Source organism: Rhinatrema bivittatum, chromosome 6 (assembly GCF_901001135.1).
Source record: "Rhinatrema bivittatum chromosome 6, aRhiBiv1.1, whole genome shotgun sequence".
NCBI classification, from domain to species: domain Eukaryota; kingdom Metazoa; phylum Chordata; class Amphibia; order Gymnophiona; family Rhinatrematidae; genus Rhinatrema; species Rhinatrema bivittatum.
In genome coordinates this window covers 311,765,288-311,781,192 of record NC_042620.1, presented here as the reverse complement: position 1 = coordinate 311,781,192, position 15,905 = coordinate 311,765,288, and the positions used below count along the sequence as shown (strand labels likewise).

The following is a 15,905-nucleotide window of genomic DNA, read 5'->3' as shown; positions in this document are numbered from 1 at the left end:
AGGTTGCAAATAAAATAGAGTAGATCACAGAAAAGGGCTTAAACGTTAATTTTGAAGCTTTTACTAAGGCTTGTTGTGGGGGGGGGGGGGGGGCAGTCTTTAGGGATGTCTTCTAAAATTCTTTAGCCCTCATTTCCTGGGGAAAGCATAGAAAGATAGTGTAAGATCTGACATAGCTGATGGGTCAGTGTACTGGCAGCCTCCACCCCCCGCCCCCTCCCTCCCATCTTCCAGACCACGTTCACACGATCCACTTCAGGGCCAGCAAGAACAGCGTCTTCTCTGTCCACCTCTACATGTCCCTTGTCTCCCTGACCTCTCACAGCTGAGTTCCTCTGCGCAATGCAAATATTCATGTTTTTTTTTCCCCTTTAATTTTCTGTTGAAAGATTACAAGTAAGAGCAAAGAATCAGCGTGGGCCCTGCTTCACAGAGTGAGCGATGCGTTTTCTGGCTGGCTGCTGATGCTCTGCATTGGGCTCATGGCAGGTGAGGAATAACTGGTACCTCGGCAGTTTTAAAGAGCACGTGCAACTTCCTGCTTCCATCGAATTAACCCTGTGGTACCTAAGAAAAGCTAATCTCCTGGCAACACCATTAGGATGTATTGCAGATAGATTGATTTAATCAACGGATTTACATATAGCTTGGGTGGGACCAGCCCAGTGGCCAAGAGCACTGCCACGTGGGAGACCTTGGTTGATTTTCCAGCTGTGGCTCCTGCTTCCTGGGCTGGTGCTGCAAACAGGGCCAGCACTGTCTATTGTGAAGTTGCAAACCTTCCCTACAAACCTCCATCAGAGCCTCCCTGCCCTCTTGCCTTTGCTTCCTTAAGCACATATTGCTACCTTGCGCCACCTCTGCAGTGGGACAGCTCCAGGCCTTACTGCTCTCCGTCCCCAGCAGCAGAAACATCGCTCCCTCCTTTCCTCTCCCTGCATTCGAGGATTGAGTAGGACGTACACTCTGTTCCTGTGGCAGCGCCACCACTTCCCATGCAGGCTTCCATTTTGAAACAGAAAGCATATGAGAGGAGGCAACTGAGTGAGCACTGGCTCACAGCCCATGCAAGGGACGGACCCAAAAAAAACAAGAAGGTAGGCAATCTAGAAAAGCCGTGAGGTAAAGCAAAGGAGATAGATGCCTAAAGTCTTTTTCAAATATTTATTGCAGTGGAGACGTATTTTAAAAACTGCCCGACTCAGGCCGGGTTTTGCCACTCTTAAAGCGGCTGCCTCAGGGGCTGTAATCACATCATAAAAACATAAGAATTAATACAACAAAATTTGAACACACAGAAAATGTAAAAATTTCTTAACTATATGCATATATAAACAGACATATAAAAGCAAAGTTAAAAATGGTGGCATAACTGAGCAATCATGCAACATCAACCAGATACAGATTTAATTGAGGTTAAACTTTACCTATATATATATATATATAAGTCGACCAGATGACAAGGATAAATAACCATTATTTTTTATATCAAAATTTTTTATATGTATAATTGTCAAAAATAAAAGGTTATTACCTCAAATACTTGTTTGGACTAAAAACCATTCAAAAAAATCCAAGCTAAATGATGCAATATTATCTAAAAGACATCCGCAGTCGGAACGTATCTGTGAAGATATTTAAATGCATTAAAAACTGAACCTTAATTATATGAAAATGTCTATGATGATCTTAATCAAATTAAAGTAAAAATGACAAAAAAATGGAATGAATTAAAAATAAAAAATTATCAATACATGATACATACAACTTGAAATTTGTAAACAGAAGTGAATTATTGCTAACAGTTTAGAAAAGCATGTACTTCTTCAATTTGTAGGAAAAATAATATTCAACCAACCTTGTTGTATATGATTACACACAAAATCTTGTAGACTCCATTCACATAATGGTGCCTAATATCAAGAGTAAGCATATTAAAAACTTTAATAAACTAAATAAAAAATATTTATGTATATTTTAATGCGATGGAAGTTGGCAGTGACATGTTTTGATGATACTACACGTGCTACCTATTATCGTGTGTCTCATTAGTAACTCTTTTTCAGTGCTGTGCTGACTGGTCTACGACTAGCTATGAAGAAACAGTCTAAAATGGTATTTGATACTGTCTAGAAATGCCCCCAGAATGATTGTCCCTTTAAATTTGGTCCAGTATCAGTACAAACACATTTGCCAGATTAAGTGTATACTAACAACAGCGCATTTAACCACCAATGACTCCTCTCAAATTTAAAGCATACCATTCAGGAACACGATTTTAGACTCTCTTCACAGCTAGTCGTAGACCAGTCGGCACGGCGCTGAATAAGAGTTACTAATGAGACACACGATAATAGATAGCAAGTGTAGTATCATCAAAACATGTTGCTGCCAACTTCCATCACATCAAAATATACATAAATATTTTTTATTTAGTTTATTAAAGTTTTTAATATGCTTACTCTTGATATTAGGCACCATTATGTGAATGGAGTCTACAAGATTTTGTGTGTAATCATATACAACTTAAGGTTGGTTGAATATTATTTTTCCTACAAATTGAAGAAGTACATGCTTTTCTAAACTGTTAGCAAGAATTCACTTCGGTTTACAAATTTCAAGTTGTATGTATCATGTATTGATAATTTTTTATTTTTAATTCATTCCATTCTTTGTCATTTTTACTTTAATTTGATTAAGATCATCATAGACATTTTCATATAATTAAGGTTCAGTTTTTAATGCATTTAAATATCTTCACAGATACGTTCCGACTGCGGTTATTTTAGGTAATATTGCATCATTTAGCTTGGATTTTTTTGAATGGTTTTTAGTCCAAACAAGTATTTTAGGTAATAACCTTTTATTTTTGGCAATTATACATATAAAAAATTTTGATATAAAAAATGGTTATTTATCCCTGTCATCTGGTTGAACACATAGAAAATGTAAACATTTCTTAACTATACGCATATATAAACAGACATATAAAAGCAAAGTTAAAAATGGTGGCATAACTGAGCAATCATGCAACATCAACCAGATACAGATTCAATTGAGGTTAAAATTTACCTATATATATATATATATATATATATATATATAAGTCGACCAGATGACAAGGATAAATAACCATTATTTTTTATATCAAAATTTTTTATATGTATAATTGTCAAAAATAAAAGGTTATTACCTCAAATACTTGTTTGGACTAAAAACCATTCAAAAAAATCCAAGCTAAATGATGCAATATTACCTAAAATATCCGCAGTCGGATATTAGCATTAGTATTAAACCTGTACCGCAGAATGTAGTTTGAGGCACTTTTTAGTGGATTGTGCCATCTGCGAGATAACGCCATCACACCACATTCCTGTCTGTTTTGCAGACATGACATAAGTTTTACACGCTGTGTGTATGCTGTGCAGTGTATTTCAAAAGTATGTACAAGAAGTAATAACAGCAACTTCACAGGCAAATCATTATATTTTAAATCCTGTAAGCAGAGCCCATTGCATTTCCCCCAGACTCAAACATGTGACATGTTCAAAAATTGCTTTTTCCCTACATGCTACAATTCATTGCTCAAGCAGAGTATTTTATGGCCTGTGTAGGATTAGTAGTTTGTTGGGTCATGGGGGTTTGAGTCATTTTTTGCTTTAGTGGTACTATTGCATATTTTGATTATTTTGGGGCTTTCATGGGCTGCAAGATTTACAGGAGCAGCCTGCTCAAAAATGTATTTTTTTTAATTGCATAAGAGCTAAAAAGCCAGGTATATTTATAATTACGGTGTTCTGCTGAATATAGTTGGCTGCTTTGCATGTTGTATGATACCAGCTTATACAGTGCTTATGCTCCTCGTTTTTTGTGTTAGCTGTTTATTGTTTTGAATGGGTGGTTTTGGCTTCAAGTATGGAGTAGAGGATACAAAAATTACTTCCTACAGATTGGGATTCTGTTGGTTCATGCTAGGTAATATGATGCCGTTTGTTGTCACAATCAATATGAACCATTTGAATCTAGTGAATGGGAGGCATGTATTCTTTTAGGAAGCTTATTTGTACAGTATGTTGGATATGTTTTCATCATCATTTCTAGCCAGGGAGTTCAAAGCATGTTAGGTAGAATGGCTGAGTCATACAACCTAGTAATTATAGTGTAGGATGCACATTAAATGTAGATAAACATTTGGTACAGTGAATAGCATAGTCCTAGTAAAGTCCCTGGATAGTGCAGTAAAGTCTATGTAATAACGCAGTCTAGTATAGCATAGTGCAATAGGGTTTGTGTTATTGATTGGCACAGAATATTGCTTCAAAAAGTTAGACTTCCACCATTTCCTGAAGGAAAGGAGATCTAAAGTGGTATGGAGTTTGAGTGTCAGGACTGAACTTGCAAGGGTTTTCTGCCCGGTGGTTTATAAATAATAATCTTTTGTAAGAGTTTGGAAAATGTCCCACTTGTAGCTGAATTGAGGATTTCAGATCGCCTGCTGCCCGCCTTCCTTTTCCCCACCAACCTGCCAGAGCATGTAAGCTTTCTTTTTACCCTCTCTTGTACTACTTTTTCATGGACTGGGGAAAGTCACAGTAGTGTAGTGCATGCTCTTATCAGAAAGGAGTGTGTTTACATAAGGTGTGTGTGCTGCTATGCTAAAGATGAAAGAACGAGACAAAATGAGCAATAACTGACCGTTTTACAAATTTGCCTCATGATCCATCACTACCTTTGCCACAGCAGCTAACTTTTTATTTCAGGTTTCATTCTGTGCCAGACATTTAGGGGCACTTTAATTAAGGGAGAGAGACTTTCATAAAGGTCCATCAAAATACATTTGAATGGATCCAAAATGTGGGACTTTCTTAGCATTCAGACAGGTTAATCCACACTAGTGGGTTATGCACCTCTACCAGCAGATGGAGATGGAGCAAAACTGACGTCACAGTATATATATTTATACCCCTGCACTGACAACAGCCTGCCTGTATGCTCTGATTCCAGCAGATGGTGGACGTGCACCTCCCTACTGGGGATTGAGTTAAAATGTTTTGTAGAAGGAGAAAAGAAGGAAGTTTATAGACCCGCTCTCCTGTGGTGATAGCTTATGGTCCCTGCCTCAGTCGAGTTTGTTCCTGAGGTGATATCTGTGGATCCCTCCCTCAGAGGAGTTCCTTGGTCCGATAGCTGGTTTTTCCGGCGTGGAATTAGCTGTTTAAAAACAAAACAAAAAAAAACCAGCTGAAAGACTAGTGGGTGCAAGAAGCTGACCACGGTGGTGAAGGCCTTTGCCCTCTCCCCCACAGCCGGAGACTGACTCTGTACTTGGCTGGGACTTACTGAGCTCAGGTTAAAAAAAAAAAAAAAAAAAAGATAAGGGGGAGTTAAATTTAGGGATTTCTTCTCCCTGCTGCTCTCTGAGCTTGGTGCATCAATCCGATGTCCATTCCCACCTCCAGGGGAGCTGGGGGAGTTGGGCAGCTTGGCAGGTTGAGCAACCTTTTGAGCTAGGCCCCGTTCTCAGGCTTTGCTTGTTTGCCGCGTGGTAGGCCGCCGCGGCATTTGCGCACGTTTTTCTCTGTGCGGAAGGCTGCCCCACGTCAGTTTGTCAGATGTGCGCATAGGGGCGCTTAAGTGGACACACAGTTGTGCATTTATGGGTGCTCAAGTGAGCGCTCAGGTGGGCACCCAAGTTATGCACCTACCTGATAGGTGTCTATTTTTGAGCACCTATTGCAAGCACAGGTGGGCACATGGTTATCGGACACCTGTTGGAGCGTACTGACAACTCTATGGCGCAAATAGGAAAAAAAACTAAACTCCTTACCCTTTGTGCTGCTTGCTATATTCTGGCATTTCAGCCTGGTGTCCCTTCTAACTTGTGTTGGCACTGTTTGAAGGCTTAGGGAGAATTGTCTCCATCTGATTTTGCTAAGCCCTGTCCTTCCCAGCATGACGCGGGAATGGAAAAAGAGCTGCCAGAGGTTTCACCTGAATTTGGAGCTCCCTTAACTGGTTTGTTGGCAGAGATAGTCCAGTGGGCGCAGAACTGACACCCCCTGGTTTTGGCATGGATCTCTCTACTTTTTCTTGCGTGGAATTTTTTTTAAGGGGTGTTGTCCTTTCTTCAGGCGCAGTTGGTGGCCCCAGCCAACCTTAATAGATCAGGATTGCAGGCTGCGGTTTCCCACACGTCTGGCACTGTGGGTAAGCGTCTGAGTATGTCTAGACCTTCTGCAGATCATGCCGATAGGGACCCTGATGGCACAGATGATGAATCTGATCCTTATTCCTTGGAGGATGGGGAAATTCCTCCGGGATTGGAGCCATACAGAACTGTTGTGTTGCTTTCATAGAGATGAGTTACCGGCTCTAATTTCCCAGATGTTGAAGATGCTGGGAGTACTGGGGTTGAGTCCATGTCTGAGCCCAAGAAAGATCCCCTTTTAATTTCCTTGCATAAAGTCTCATGTTTCTTCTCTATTATGGAGGCTATTCAAGAATTGATTGATCTTGAATGGGGCACCCCAGAAGTTAATTTTAAAACGGGACAATCCTTTGAAGGGCTGTACCCCCTGGATCTGGCTGCGAGAGAGCAATTGTGCTTTCTGAAAGTGGATGCACTTGTGTATGCTTTCACCAAGCAGACAACTATCCCCATAGAAGGGGGAGCGGCATTGAAGGATGCACATGATAGGGGAATTGAGACTATCATTAAGCAGGCCTTTGAGGCAATGGCAATGAATTTCCAGATAGCTTCTTGTTGCTCTCTAGTGGCTCACTCTTCTTTACTTCTTCGCAGGAAGACAATGAATCTGATATGAATTCCAGGGCAGTATGGAACTGGCAGCCGCCTTTTTGGCAGATGTGAGTTGTGATGTGGTCCGCGCTTCAGCCAGAGGGGTGGCTTTGGTAATAGTGGCCAGGCATCAGCTATGGCTTAGGAATTGGGCGGCTGATACAATTTTGAAGTCTTATCTTATGAAATTGCCTTTTAAAGGATCACTCTTGATTGTCAGCGAGCTGGAGAAAATGGCCAAAAATTTGGGTGAGTCTTGGGCTCCTTGGTTACCAGAGGATAAGATGCAGGTGCTGCCCTCCTTTGGCTGAAGGGGTCATGCTAGGGGTTTCAAATTCCTTAGACGCTACAGAGGAGCGGTTTCTCAGAGGACTCGGCCCTTGGGTAGGCCTCTGTCCTTTCATCCCAGGCAGCCCAGACCGAGCTCTGGCTTGGGTAATAGTACCCCCCAAGCCTCTCAATGAAGGTGTGTTGACCCACCCGGGAACAGGAGATAGGGTGTGTTGCCTGACTCTTTTTTTATCAGAGGTGGGTCAAGATCACATCAGACCAGTGGGTTTTGGAGGTGATAAGAGATGGATATGCACTGGAGTTTCTCAGTGTTCCTCAGGACGTTTTCATGGTGTCTCCCTGCAACTCTCTGCAGAAGAGGCAGGCAGTGGAGTGAATGTTGCCAAGACTTCTCAGCCTGTGGGCTGTAGTTCCAGTGTCCATGTCACAAGAAAATATGGGCCGATATTCCATTTATTTTGTTGTATCCAAGAAGGGAGGGTTCCTTTACCTCATCTTAGATCTCAAGGGAGTCAACAGTCATTTGCATGTGACTGATTTCCGCGTGGAAATGAATCACACGCAAAGTGGAAACCTTAAGTGATAATGGCAGAACAGCGGGGGGAGTTTCTGATGTCTCTGGATTTGTCAGAGGCATACCTTCATATTCCCATTTATCTGGAGCATCAACGTTTGGCCACTGCGCCAAGAACCTTTAACAAGTGTATGGTGATGGTAGCAGCAGTGATGAAAGGATGGCATTCTGATCCATCCGAACTTAGAGTCTGGAAGAGAGCCTTTGGTCTCACGCAAGGTGATCTCCTTGCTACTGGAACTAGGTTTGGTGGTGAATTTGGCTAAGAGCAATCTACAGCCATCCTAGACACTGGAGTATCTCTGTGTTCGGTTTGACACAAGGCAGGTTTGACACAAGGCAGGTCTGCATTCAGGAGCTGATGGCATAGATGCAACTATTGACAGAAACAGTAACCCGACAGTGTGGGCTTATCTCCAGGTACTCGGGTTGATGGCAGCTATCCTAGAAGTGGTTCTGTGAGCAAGAGCACATATGTACCCTCTTCAGCACACTCTGCTGGCTCATTGGAGTTCACAGTCTCGGGACTATTTGATATGGTTTCACTTACCAGTGGAGATCAGCATACAGCTGCAGTGGTGGTTGCAAGTGGATCATCTAAGGAAGGTGGTTTCCCTACGATCACCGGACTAGCTAGTACTCATGACAGATGCAAGCTTCCAAGGTTTTGGGAGCTCACTATCAGGAGTTGACAGCGCAGTGGCACTGGAGTACAGAAGAGTCTCTCTGGAGCATCAATTGTCTAGAAGCCTGTACCGTTCAGTTGGCATGCTTGCGATTCGTCAACCTCTTGCAAGGACGAGCGATCTGAATAATGTCAGGACAATGCGACAACAGTGGCTTACATCAATCTCCAGGAAGGAACCAAGATCCAGCAAGTGTCGCTCAACTCATGGAATGGGCGGACGTGCATCTTCAGGAGATCTCAGCCTCACACATTGCAGGAAAAGACAATGTAAGAGCCATCTTTCTCAGCAGACAGTTTGGATCTAGGAGAATGGGAATTGTCAAGCAAGGTGTTCTAGCTCATAGTGGACTGCTGGGTCCTCCTGTTTCTAGACTTGCTGGCGACATCTCACAATGTGAAGGTTCTTTACTTCTTCAGTCACAGGAAAGATCTGAAGTCCTTGGGCATTGATGACCTTGTGCAGGAGTGGCCAGAAGGCAAGCTTCTATATGCCTTTCCCCCGTTGCCTATGTCAGGCAGAATGATTTGAAGAATCGCGAGTCACATGGGGATGTGCTTCTTGTGGTGGCAGATTGGCCCAGAAGGCCGTTATATGCAGAGCTGCGAAGGCTCCTGATGGACTCTTCTCTCTGATTACCATTACGCAGGGATCTGCTGTGGCAGGGACTTATTTTTCATGAAGATCTGACTAAGTTTTGTCTTACATATGGCCCTTGAGAGGGCTCAGTTGCTGACGCATGGATTCTCCACTGCTGTGGTTGCCACCTTGCTATGAGCGAGAAAGTTCTCCACTTCCTTGGGCTTGGCGGTGTTTGAGGCTTGATGTGAGGATTAAGGGGTTCATCCTCGTTCAGTTGAGATCCCACTCATTTTGGATATTTTGCAGAATGGATTGAGTAAGGGGTTGTCCCTTAATTTGTTGAAGGTACAGGTGATGGCTCTTGCATGTTTCTGAGGTCAGGTGGATGGTGGACCCTTGTAAGCTCATCCAGATATGACCCGTTTCTTAAAAGGGGTGAAGCATCTTGTCCTCCCTTGCGGTTACTAATGCCCTTCTGGAGTCTTATTCTGTGTTTGGATTTTTTTGGTGGGTCCCACCTTTCGACCACTGCATAGCCGCTGCTTGAGGTTACTTACCTTGAAGAAGGCGTTTCTTGTGGCAATTTGTTCTGCACTTAGAGTCTCCGAACTGCAGGCCTTGACTTACCGGGAATTGTTTCTTCGAGTGCCTCCAGGGGCGATACAGCTGCAAACTGTTCAGTCCTTTTTGCCAAAGGTGGTTACGAATTTTCACTTGAATCAATCAGTTTCCCTGCTGACTCTGGATAGGAATAGAGGTGCGGATGAATATCGCCTGTTACGGTCCTTGGATGTCAGGAGGTGTATCTTAGGATATCTCAAGAAGATGGACTGGCTGTTTATACTCCATGGTGGGAGTAAACAGGGCGAGCTGGCGTCACGGGCTACAATAGCCCATTGGATTAAGGAGTAGCCATGGTTGTGTATGTGGATGCCGAGCAGCTGTTGCCAAGTCAGGTTAGGGCTCATTCCACTAGGGCTCAGGCAGTGTCATGGGTGGAGATAAGTTTGTTGTTTCCTATCTAGATTTGCCAAGCTGCGACGTGGTCCTCCTTACACACCTTCTCCAGGCATTACCGCCAGGATGTGCAAGCCCGAGAGGATGCAGCCTTCACATGTTCTGTGTTGATCGGACCGCGAGCAGCCTCCCGCCCTGTTCGGAAGTAGCTTGGATTATCCTGTCTGAATGCTAAGAGAGGAGAAATTAATACTTACCTGATAATTTCCTTTTCTTTAATGAAGACAGGTTAATCCACCTTCCCACCCTTGGCTGCTGGATGGTGGTGCTATTGTCCTCCTGTGTGGCTGTGTTTCTGGGGATTACTGGTAAGTGTCACATCCAGCCCCTAGATTAGTGATATTGCACTCTGTTGAGTTCAGTGTTTTCCTATTAGCTGAGTGCTTGAATAGTTGTCTAATAGTTATGTTCATGTATTGTTTAGTTGTCCACAGTTGGCTTTTGCAGAGAATACTGGTGGGCTGATATCAGTGCAGGGGTTATATACCATGATGTCAGCTTTGCTCCGACTCCATCTGCTGGTAGAGGTGCATAACCCTCTGGTTGCGGATTAACCTGTCTTCATTAAAGAAAAGGAAATTATCAGGTAAGTAGTCATTTCTCCTTAACTGTTTGAATTCAGGACAGTTGAATGACTACCCTAAATTGTTAATGTACTGTTTTGGTTTTTTTGGTGTAATCCAGAGTCCTCTTATTGATATTCTTTTCTAAACTCTAGTAAAACAAGGGTTGTCATAATTTCTCTAGGTCTTTGTCTTTCACTGCTGTGGGTGCAGTGCTGCTCACTGAATTTCAGACCACTGGCCTCCTCCCTTCATCAGTCTCAAACCGATCAGCTACGGAGTGATAACAGGAAGCTCTGGGACTTAACTGCCCAGTTCTGTGTCGGTCTTGGTGGCAGTTGCGATGCACGCACCTCGTTCTTCTCCCCGGCTCCGTTACGGGAATCCTCTATGCCCGGTGGGCTTTTCAGAACCAAAAACAAAAAGTGCTTACAAATTGCCACTGCAAACCGTTATCGATACTGTTAACCTGCCCTTCGGAGAAGACAGATTTCAAAGGGTTTTAAGATGTTTACCCTGTAAAAATGCCTTTTGGGATGTGCTCCCCTCCCCCATGCAGGTAAAAGTACACCTGCTGTTTTTTACCTGTGGGGCACGGTTAGGTTGGGAGAGGGAAGATAGGCACATGCTTTCTGGTACTTGATTTGTGACTGTTGTAAAGAGGGGTCCAAATGCTGCAAGTACGTTTGTAGCCGAGCTGCGCACACCGGCAGAGTTTGAAAATGGGTACTCTGCAGGTAGACTGCCTCTGAAAATGATCTTGTGGGGAAGAGGGGGAGGGGGATAAAGCAAAAAACAAAAGACGGATTTCCTAAAGTACATGTCTGTTCAAATAAGGTTTCATATTCATATATCTTTATTGTATCTGATTTCTTGTTAATAAAGTTATAAATACAAAAAAAAAATGATCTTGTGGGAACTTCACATCCTGGAAAGCAGCCCAGGGGTCTGAAAATTGCCTCCTTTTAAAGCACCTTTTGGAAAAAATGGTAAATTAAAAAAAAAAATTGTTCAGACGTGCTGTTACAATACTTTTTAAGGCCTCGACGATTCCTAGTGGCAGATATGGAGCGCTTATGCCCCAGCCCAGGAACCCCCCTCACTCGGTGTTGTGGAGCTTTCAAAGGTAGCTTGGCTACCCCCTGTTATATTGCACATGAAGGGTAATAGAGCTGATAGGGAAAATCCATATTCAAAACGCTGCTGGTATTTAGGGCTCTGCATATGGTTGTAAGACATCAAGCGTCAGGCAAACACACAGCCATCCCTTTTTTCCTATGGAACACCCTAAAGGTAAGCGTTTACTAGGATGGAGCGGAGAATTAAAATGAGATCTCTGACAACGTGAACATTTTAAAATAATATTCATAGCACTTGTTCACAATCTTGGAAACGCGGGAGATGGGAAGAATGACTGACTGCAAAATTGTTGAACACTGCAAAAGCAAAAATACAGGAGTGCATGGATACCGGATGGTGAGCTGAACAATGAACATTTCCGAACACGGTGGTCCTTTTCAGAAGGGGGCAAAAAAACGGAGAACATCCTCAGAAGAAGACAAAAAATATTTGGAGAGCCATTGCTATTGTTGCCGTGGAGCTTGCCTGCAAGCTGGGGGTGCCTTGCCTTCTGCCATTACCCCCACCAGAGCCTCGCTGCAGACGCTGAACCCCCTCTAGTCAGGGGTGACGTGGGCAGTTGTAGGTTATTATTGAATTTGATCCCAAAACTGGGCTCTTCTCATATCACCAGGTTGTGAACGATAACAAATCCCTTCACAGCTCACAGGCTGTTCCCTACTAAAAAATCCTGCACACCGATCACATGGCAGAGAGAGAAACGTGATTTTTACCTTCCTGTCTCCAACCAGCTCCCACAGAGCACAGCGGGCAGCTTCTAGAGGATCGGAAATGCACAATTATAGCTTTGAACCTTGAGTTGTTTCTTTGAAAATTTGCACAAGTTGTTGTGTTAAAAGCACTTGTGTACTTTACTGCTATGTCGGCTGTTTGGAAATTGCCCTAAAGTAATTTTTAAAAAAAAAGAGAAGCAAAAACTATATATATAATAGTAAAATAAAATTACGTGGGTACAAAAAGGACAATAAAGACAATTCCAGGGCTCTGGTGGTGATCATCGTTGTCTCTGGTCGGTTTGTTTCTGGCCTGGCAGCAGGATAACATGTACTTTGCACCTCTGGCTGCTTTTTCTCCCAGGTTTATACCGAGTTTTCCCTGCTCATTCTTTTGTGGGAAGTCTTTGATTTTCTCTGTCAGCTTCAGAAATGTGGATCGCTTGTCTTTATATTTTGCACAGTTCAGGAGGAAATGCGTTTCTGTTTCTCTGGTGTTGACCTGCATGCAGGGTCTGGTTTCTTGGGGTTTCCAGTTCAGCTTTTGTCTGCATATTTCTGTTTCTAATTTGTGGTCCCTTATTCTGTATTTGGTGAAGGTCTGTCTGTGCTCTGCATTTGTGAGCGAGGCGCCAGCATGTAATTTCTGTGTTAGGGATCAGTATAAGTTCCTAACGTATCCAGGCATATGGGAACATCCTTCCCAAGAGCTAATGACAGATGCATTGAGTTAGTCCAATAAAAAGATTTCAACTTGTTTATTGACTCTTAATTTTTGTGTAGGGATCTGTAGCAGTCCAGCTTTTGTTGTTTTGCAATCTGCATACTACTACTACCACTAGGGGTGGACTGACAGTGATCTGAGCCCTTGAGCAAGAAGGGTCATTGGCCCCTAAGCACCCACCCAAAGCTAGGGAACAGTGCCGTGGGGCCTAGGGTACTGTCCTATTGCACGAATGGTCAGTCCGCCTCCGACTACTACCATGAAACATAATAGAGTGCTACAAGGTATATACAGCGCTGTGCTGACACAAAAGAGGTGGCCCCTTTCTCTGCACAGCTTACAGTCTAGTTTGACAGACACACTGAGGGGCAAACATTGGCTCCTGAAGTGTATTCAAGATGTTAGGCCAGCACTCTCTCCTCTTCTTCTTGCCTTTTGCCAATGAACAGATGTTTGGGGTTGTAGTGGAGTCTGTAATGGAATATGTAGTAAACTCTGCAATAGGAACTTTTCTTAGAGGGGAAAATAGAGCAAAACAGCTGCAGTTAGAGAAAGCAATGACCTACCGCCATTACTGTAGATGATTATCACCATCGCCTCTCATCCCCGACGCGCTCAGTAGGCAGTCCTGTGGCCATGATGCACATGAAATGCGATAGCTGTGAATTTGTTTGGCAAGGATGAAGAGAAGCAGGTTAGGATTTGAAAGGAGTGTCAAAAAGGTGGGGTTTTGTTTTAGGAGGGATTTGAATGTGGCTAGGGAGGGAGCCAGATACACCAGTTCAGGAAGATCATGCCAGGCATCGGGTGAAGCAAGGCACAAAGCCAAGATTTGGCAATGGAGGAGAAAGGAACATACAGTAGCAACTTAACTGGGCAACAAAAGTACAGGAATAGAAGAGTTATTGGTGTTCTAGGGCCTGTTTCCAAATTTGCAGTGCTTCCTTTTCATAGGTAGGATTGCTAACTCTTTGAATCCTGGGAATTAGGGCTGTTTTGGTATGACTGGTTGAGGGTTTTTTTTATGTCGTGTCAGAGAGTGTTTTGTCACCGAGTGACACCTTCCCTATACCCTTCTTCCCTGCCCCAACAAAAAGACCCTTCTCCATTCACAGGCTGCAGGACTATCATGTAGTGGGAATTTCCTTCTCCCTTAGATCTATTTATGACCTAATTTATTAACAAAATAAAATGTATAGAGTGGACATTCCCCAATAAATACTGCTCTGAGAGTAGCACTCAACCAAACTCTGGAGAGAGTATGATGCATCAGGGCACTTTTCTCATATAATATAATTCTTCTATAACGGTATTGTACATTTCTGTATTTCAACAGAAAAGTTCCTGCTTAACTGCATTTGTGTTTGTAATCATCTACCCCAGCAAGTCCTAAATGAATCCTCACAGTGAACTTCATTGCACAAAAATTCCTACAATTTAAAATTCAAAAACTCAATTTTATATTCTCCCAATGTTTCTTATATATCACTTCCCCTAAATCATCTTGTTAGAAATAACAACAGTTTTAAAAATCTGCCTACTATTAGCCTTACCATATACTTATATAAACATGGAAACAATCATACCAACGCCTCCTAGCAATGAACTTCTTGGCATTATTCAGTTTTTAATCAACAGTCTCCAATTCAAACCGATGAAGACTGGCGCTAAAGCATGCATTTAAACATTTTTTAAAGTACTTACCCAGAATTGCAAAAATCCATTTTTAAAGATGCTGTTCTTGAATAGATCCCATGTTTCAAACAATCTGCTTTAGGAGAACTGTTTGTTTTTTTTTTAATATCCGGAACACAATTTTTGGATGAGTTCTTGGTGCAAGGCTTTTCGCACAAAAGGACAGATGACAGCCATTTTACATATCGTGTAAGTTTATACTTGAATTTGATTGGTTCCTTGTTCAGACTTATATGATCCATGAAATGGCTGTTTGTTCTGTATCGAATCCATTTCACTACAGTTACATCTATACCCAAAGGTCTTGGCATAAACGCTCTCAGGAGCTCTGAAGCTAGAAGTATATAATGCAGGACAGCACCCAAACTCTTAAGAGCGCCAAGCCTCGTTTCAGATATCAGCCAGTGCTGTGCTCGCAGTATGGAGTTGAGGGTGCTGTTTATGTGCATCTGACCATGTCTCACTGCTCCATTTATTCACAGGCTCCCCAACGAACCGCACACTTAAATTAAGGCTACCGTGATTCTTACAACAACAAAAATACAAATCCAGTGCTGCATTGGTGAAAGAAAGGTGAAACAGAAATGGATGTATTTTCTGAATTGTCACTAATGCAGAAGTGGACTAGACAGGATTGTTTTTTATGTTTCTGTAACTCTTGCTCAATACCAACACACTCAGGCTGACAAACAAGTTTAGGGCATGATCGGGAATCCCCTTTATATACTGAATGAGGTTCCTTCAGAGAAGTGCCCCACCATTCTCAATGTTATGTACCTGAAGGTTTGACATACGAGTCCAGCATATGTTGGGGGAAATTCCCTTCAAACGCTGTGCGGCAAATTTACAGAAGTATTAAGGCCTAGGAAGATGATTACTGCAGGAGCAGATCTATCACTGTGGAAGATGATAGCCGACCATAGTGATGCATACAAGATAAGTCTTCTAGTGAGAGAATTGTGTTTGGGATTTTTGAATGCCGGTTTATGAAAGAGCAAAATTGATGCTTTAACCTGCATATGGGGGTAGATCTTTCCATGAGAGAGCTCACAGTTGTCCAGCAGGATGGACACAGGCAAGGAAGAGTGTGTGCTGACCACTGGCAGATTTTTCTAGGAAGG

General features: G+C 42.8%; 1 protein-coding gene across 5 annotated transcripts in view; it reads left to right on the top strand.

Annotated features, from left to right (window-relative positions):
* Positions 1-15,905, top strand: part of CLCN5 (chloride voltage-gated channel 5) — a 187,289-nt gene that overhangs the window by 125,536 nt on the left and 45,848 nt on the right. For all 5 annotated transcript variants that reach the window (XM_029607481.1, XM_029607482.1, XM_029607485.1 and 2 more), the window contains one exon: positions 390-489. In XM_029607481.1, the coding sequence (XP_029463341.1) occupies positions 390-489 (100 nt within the window). The remainder of the gene's footprint in view (positions 1-389; positions 490-15,905) is intronic.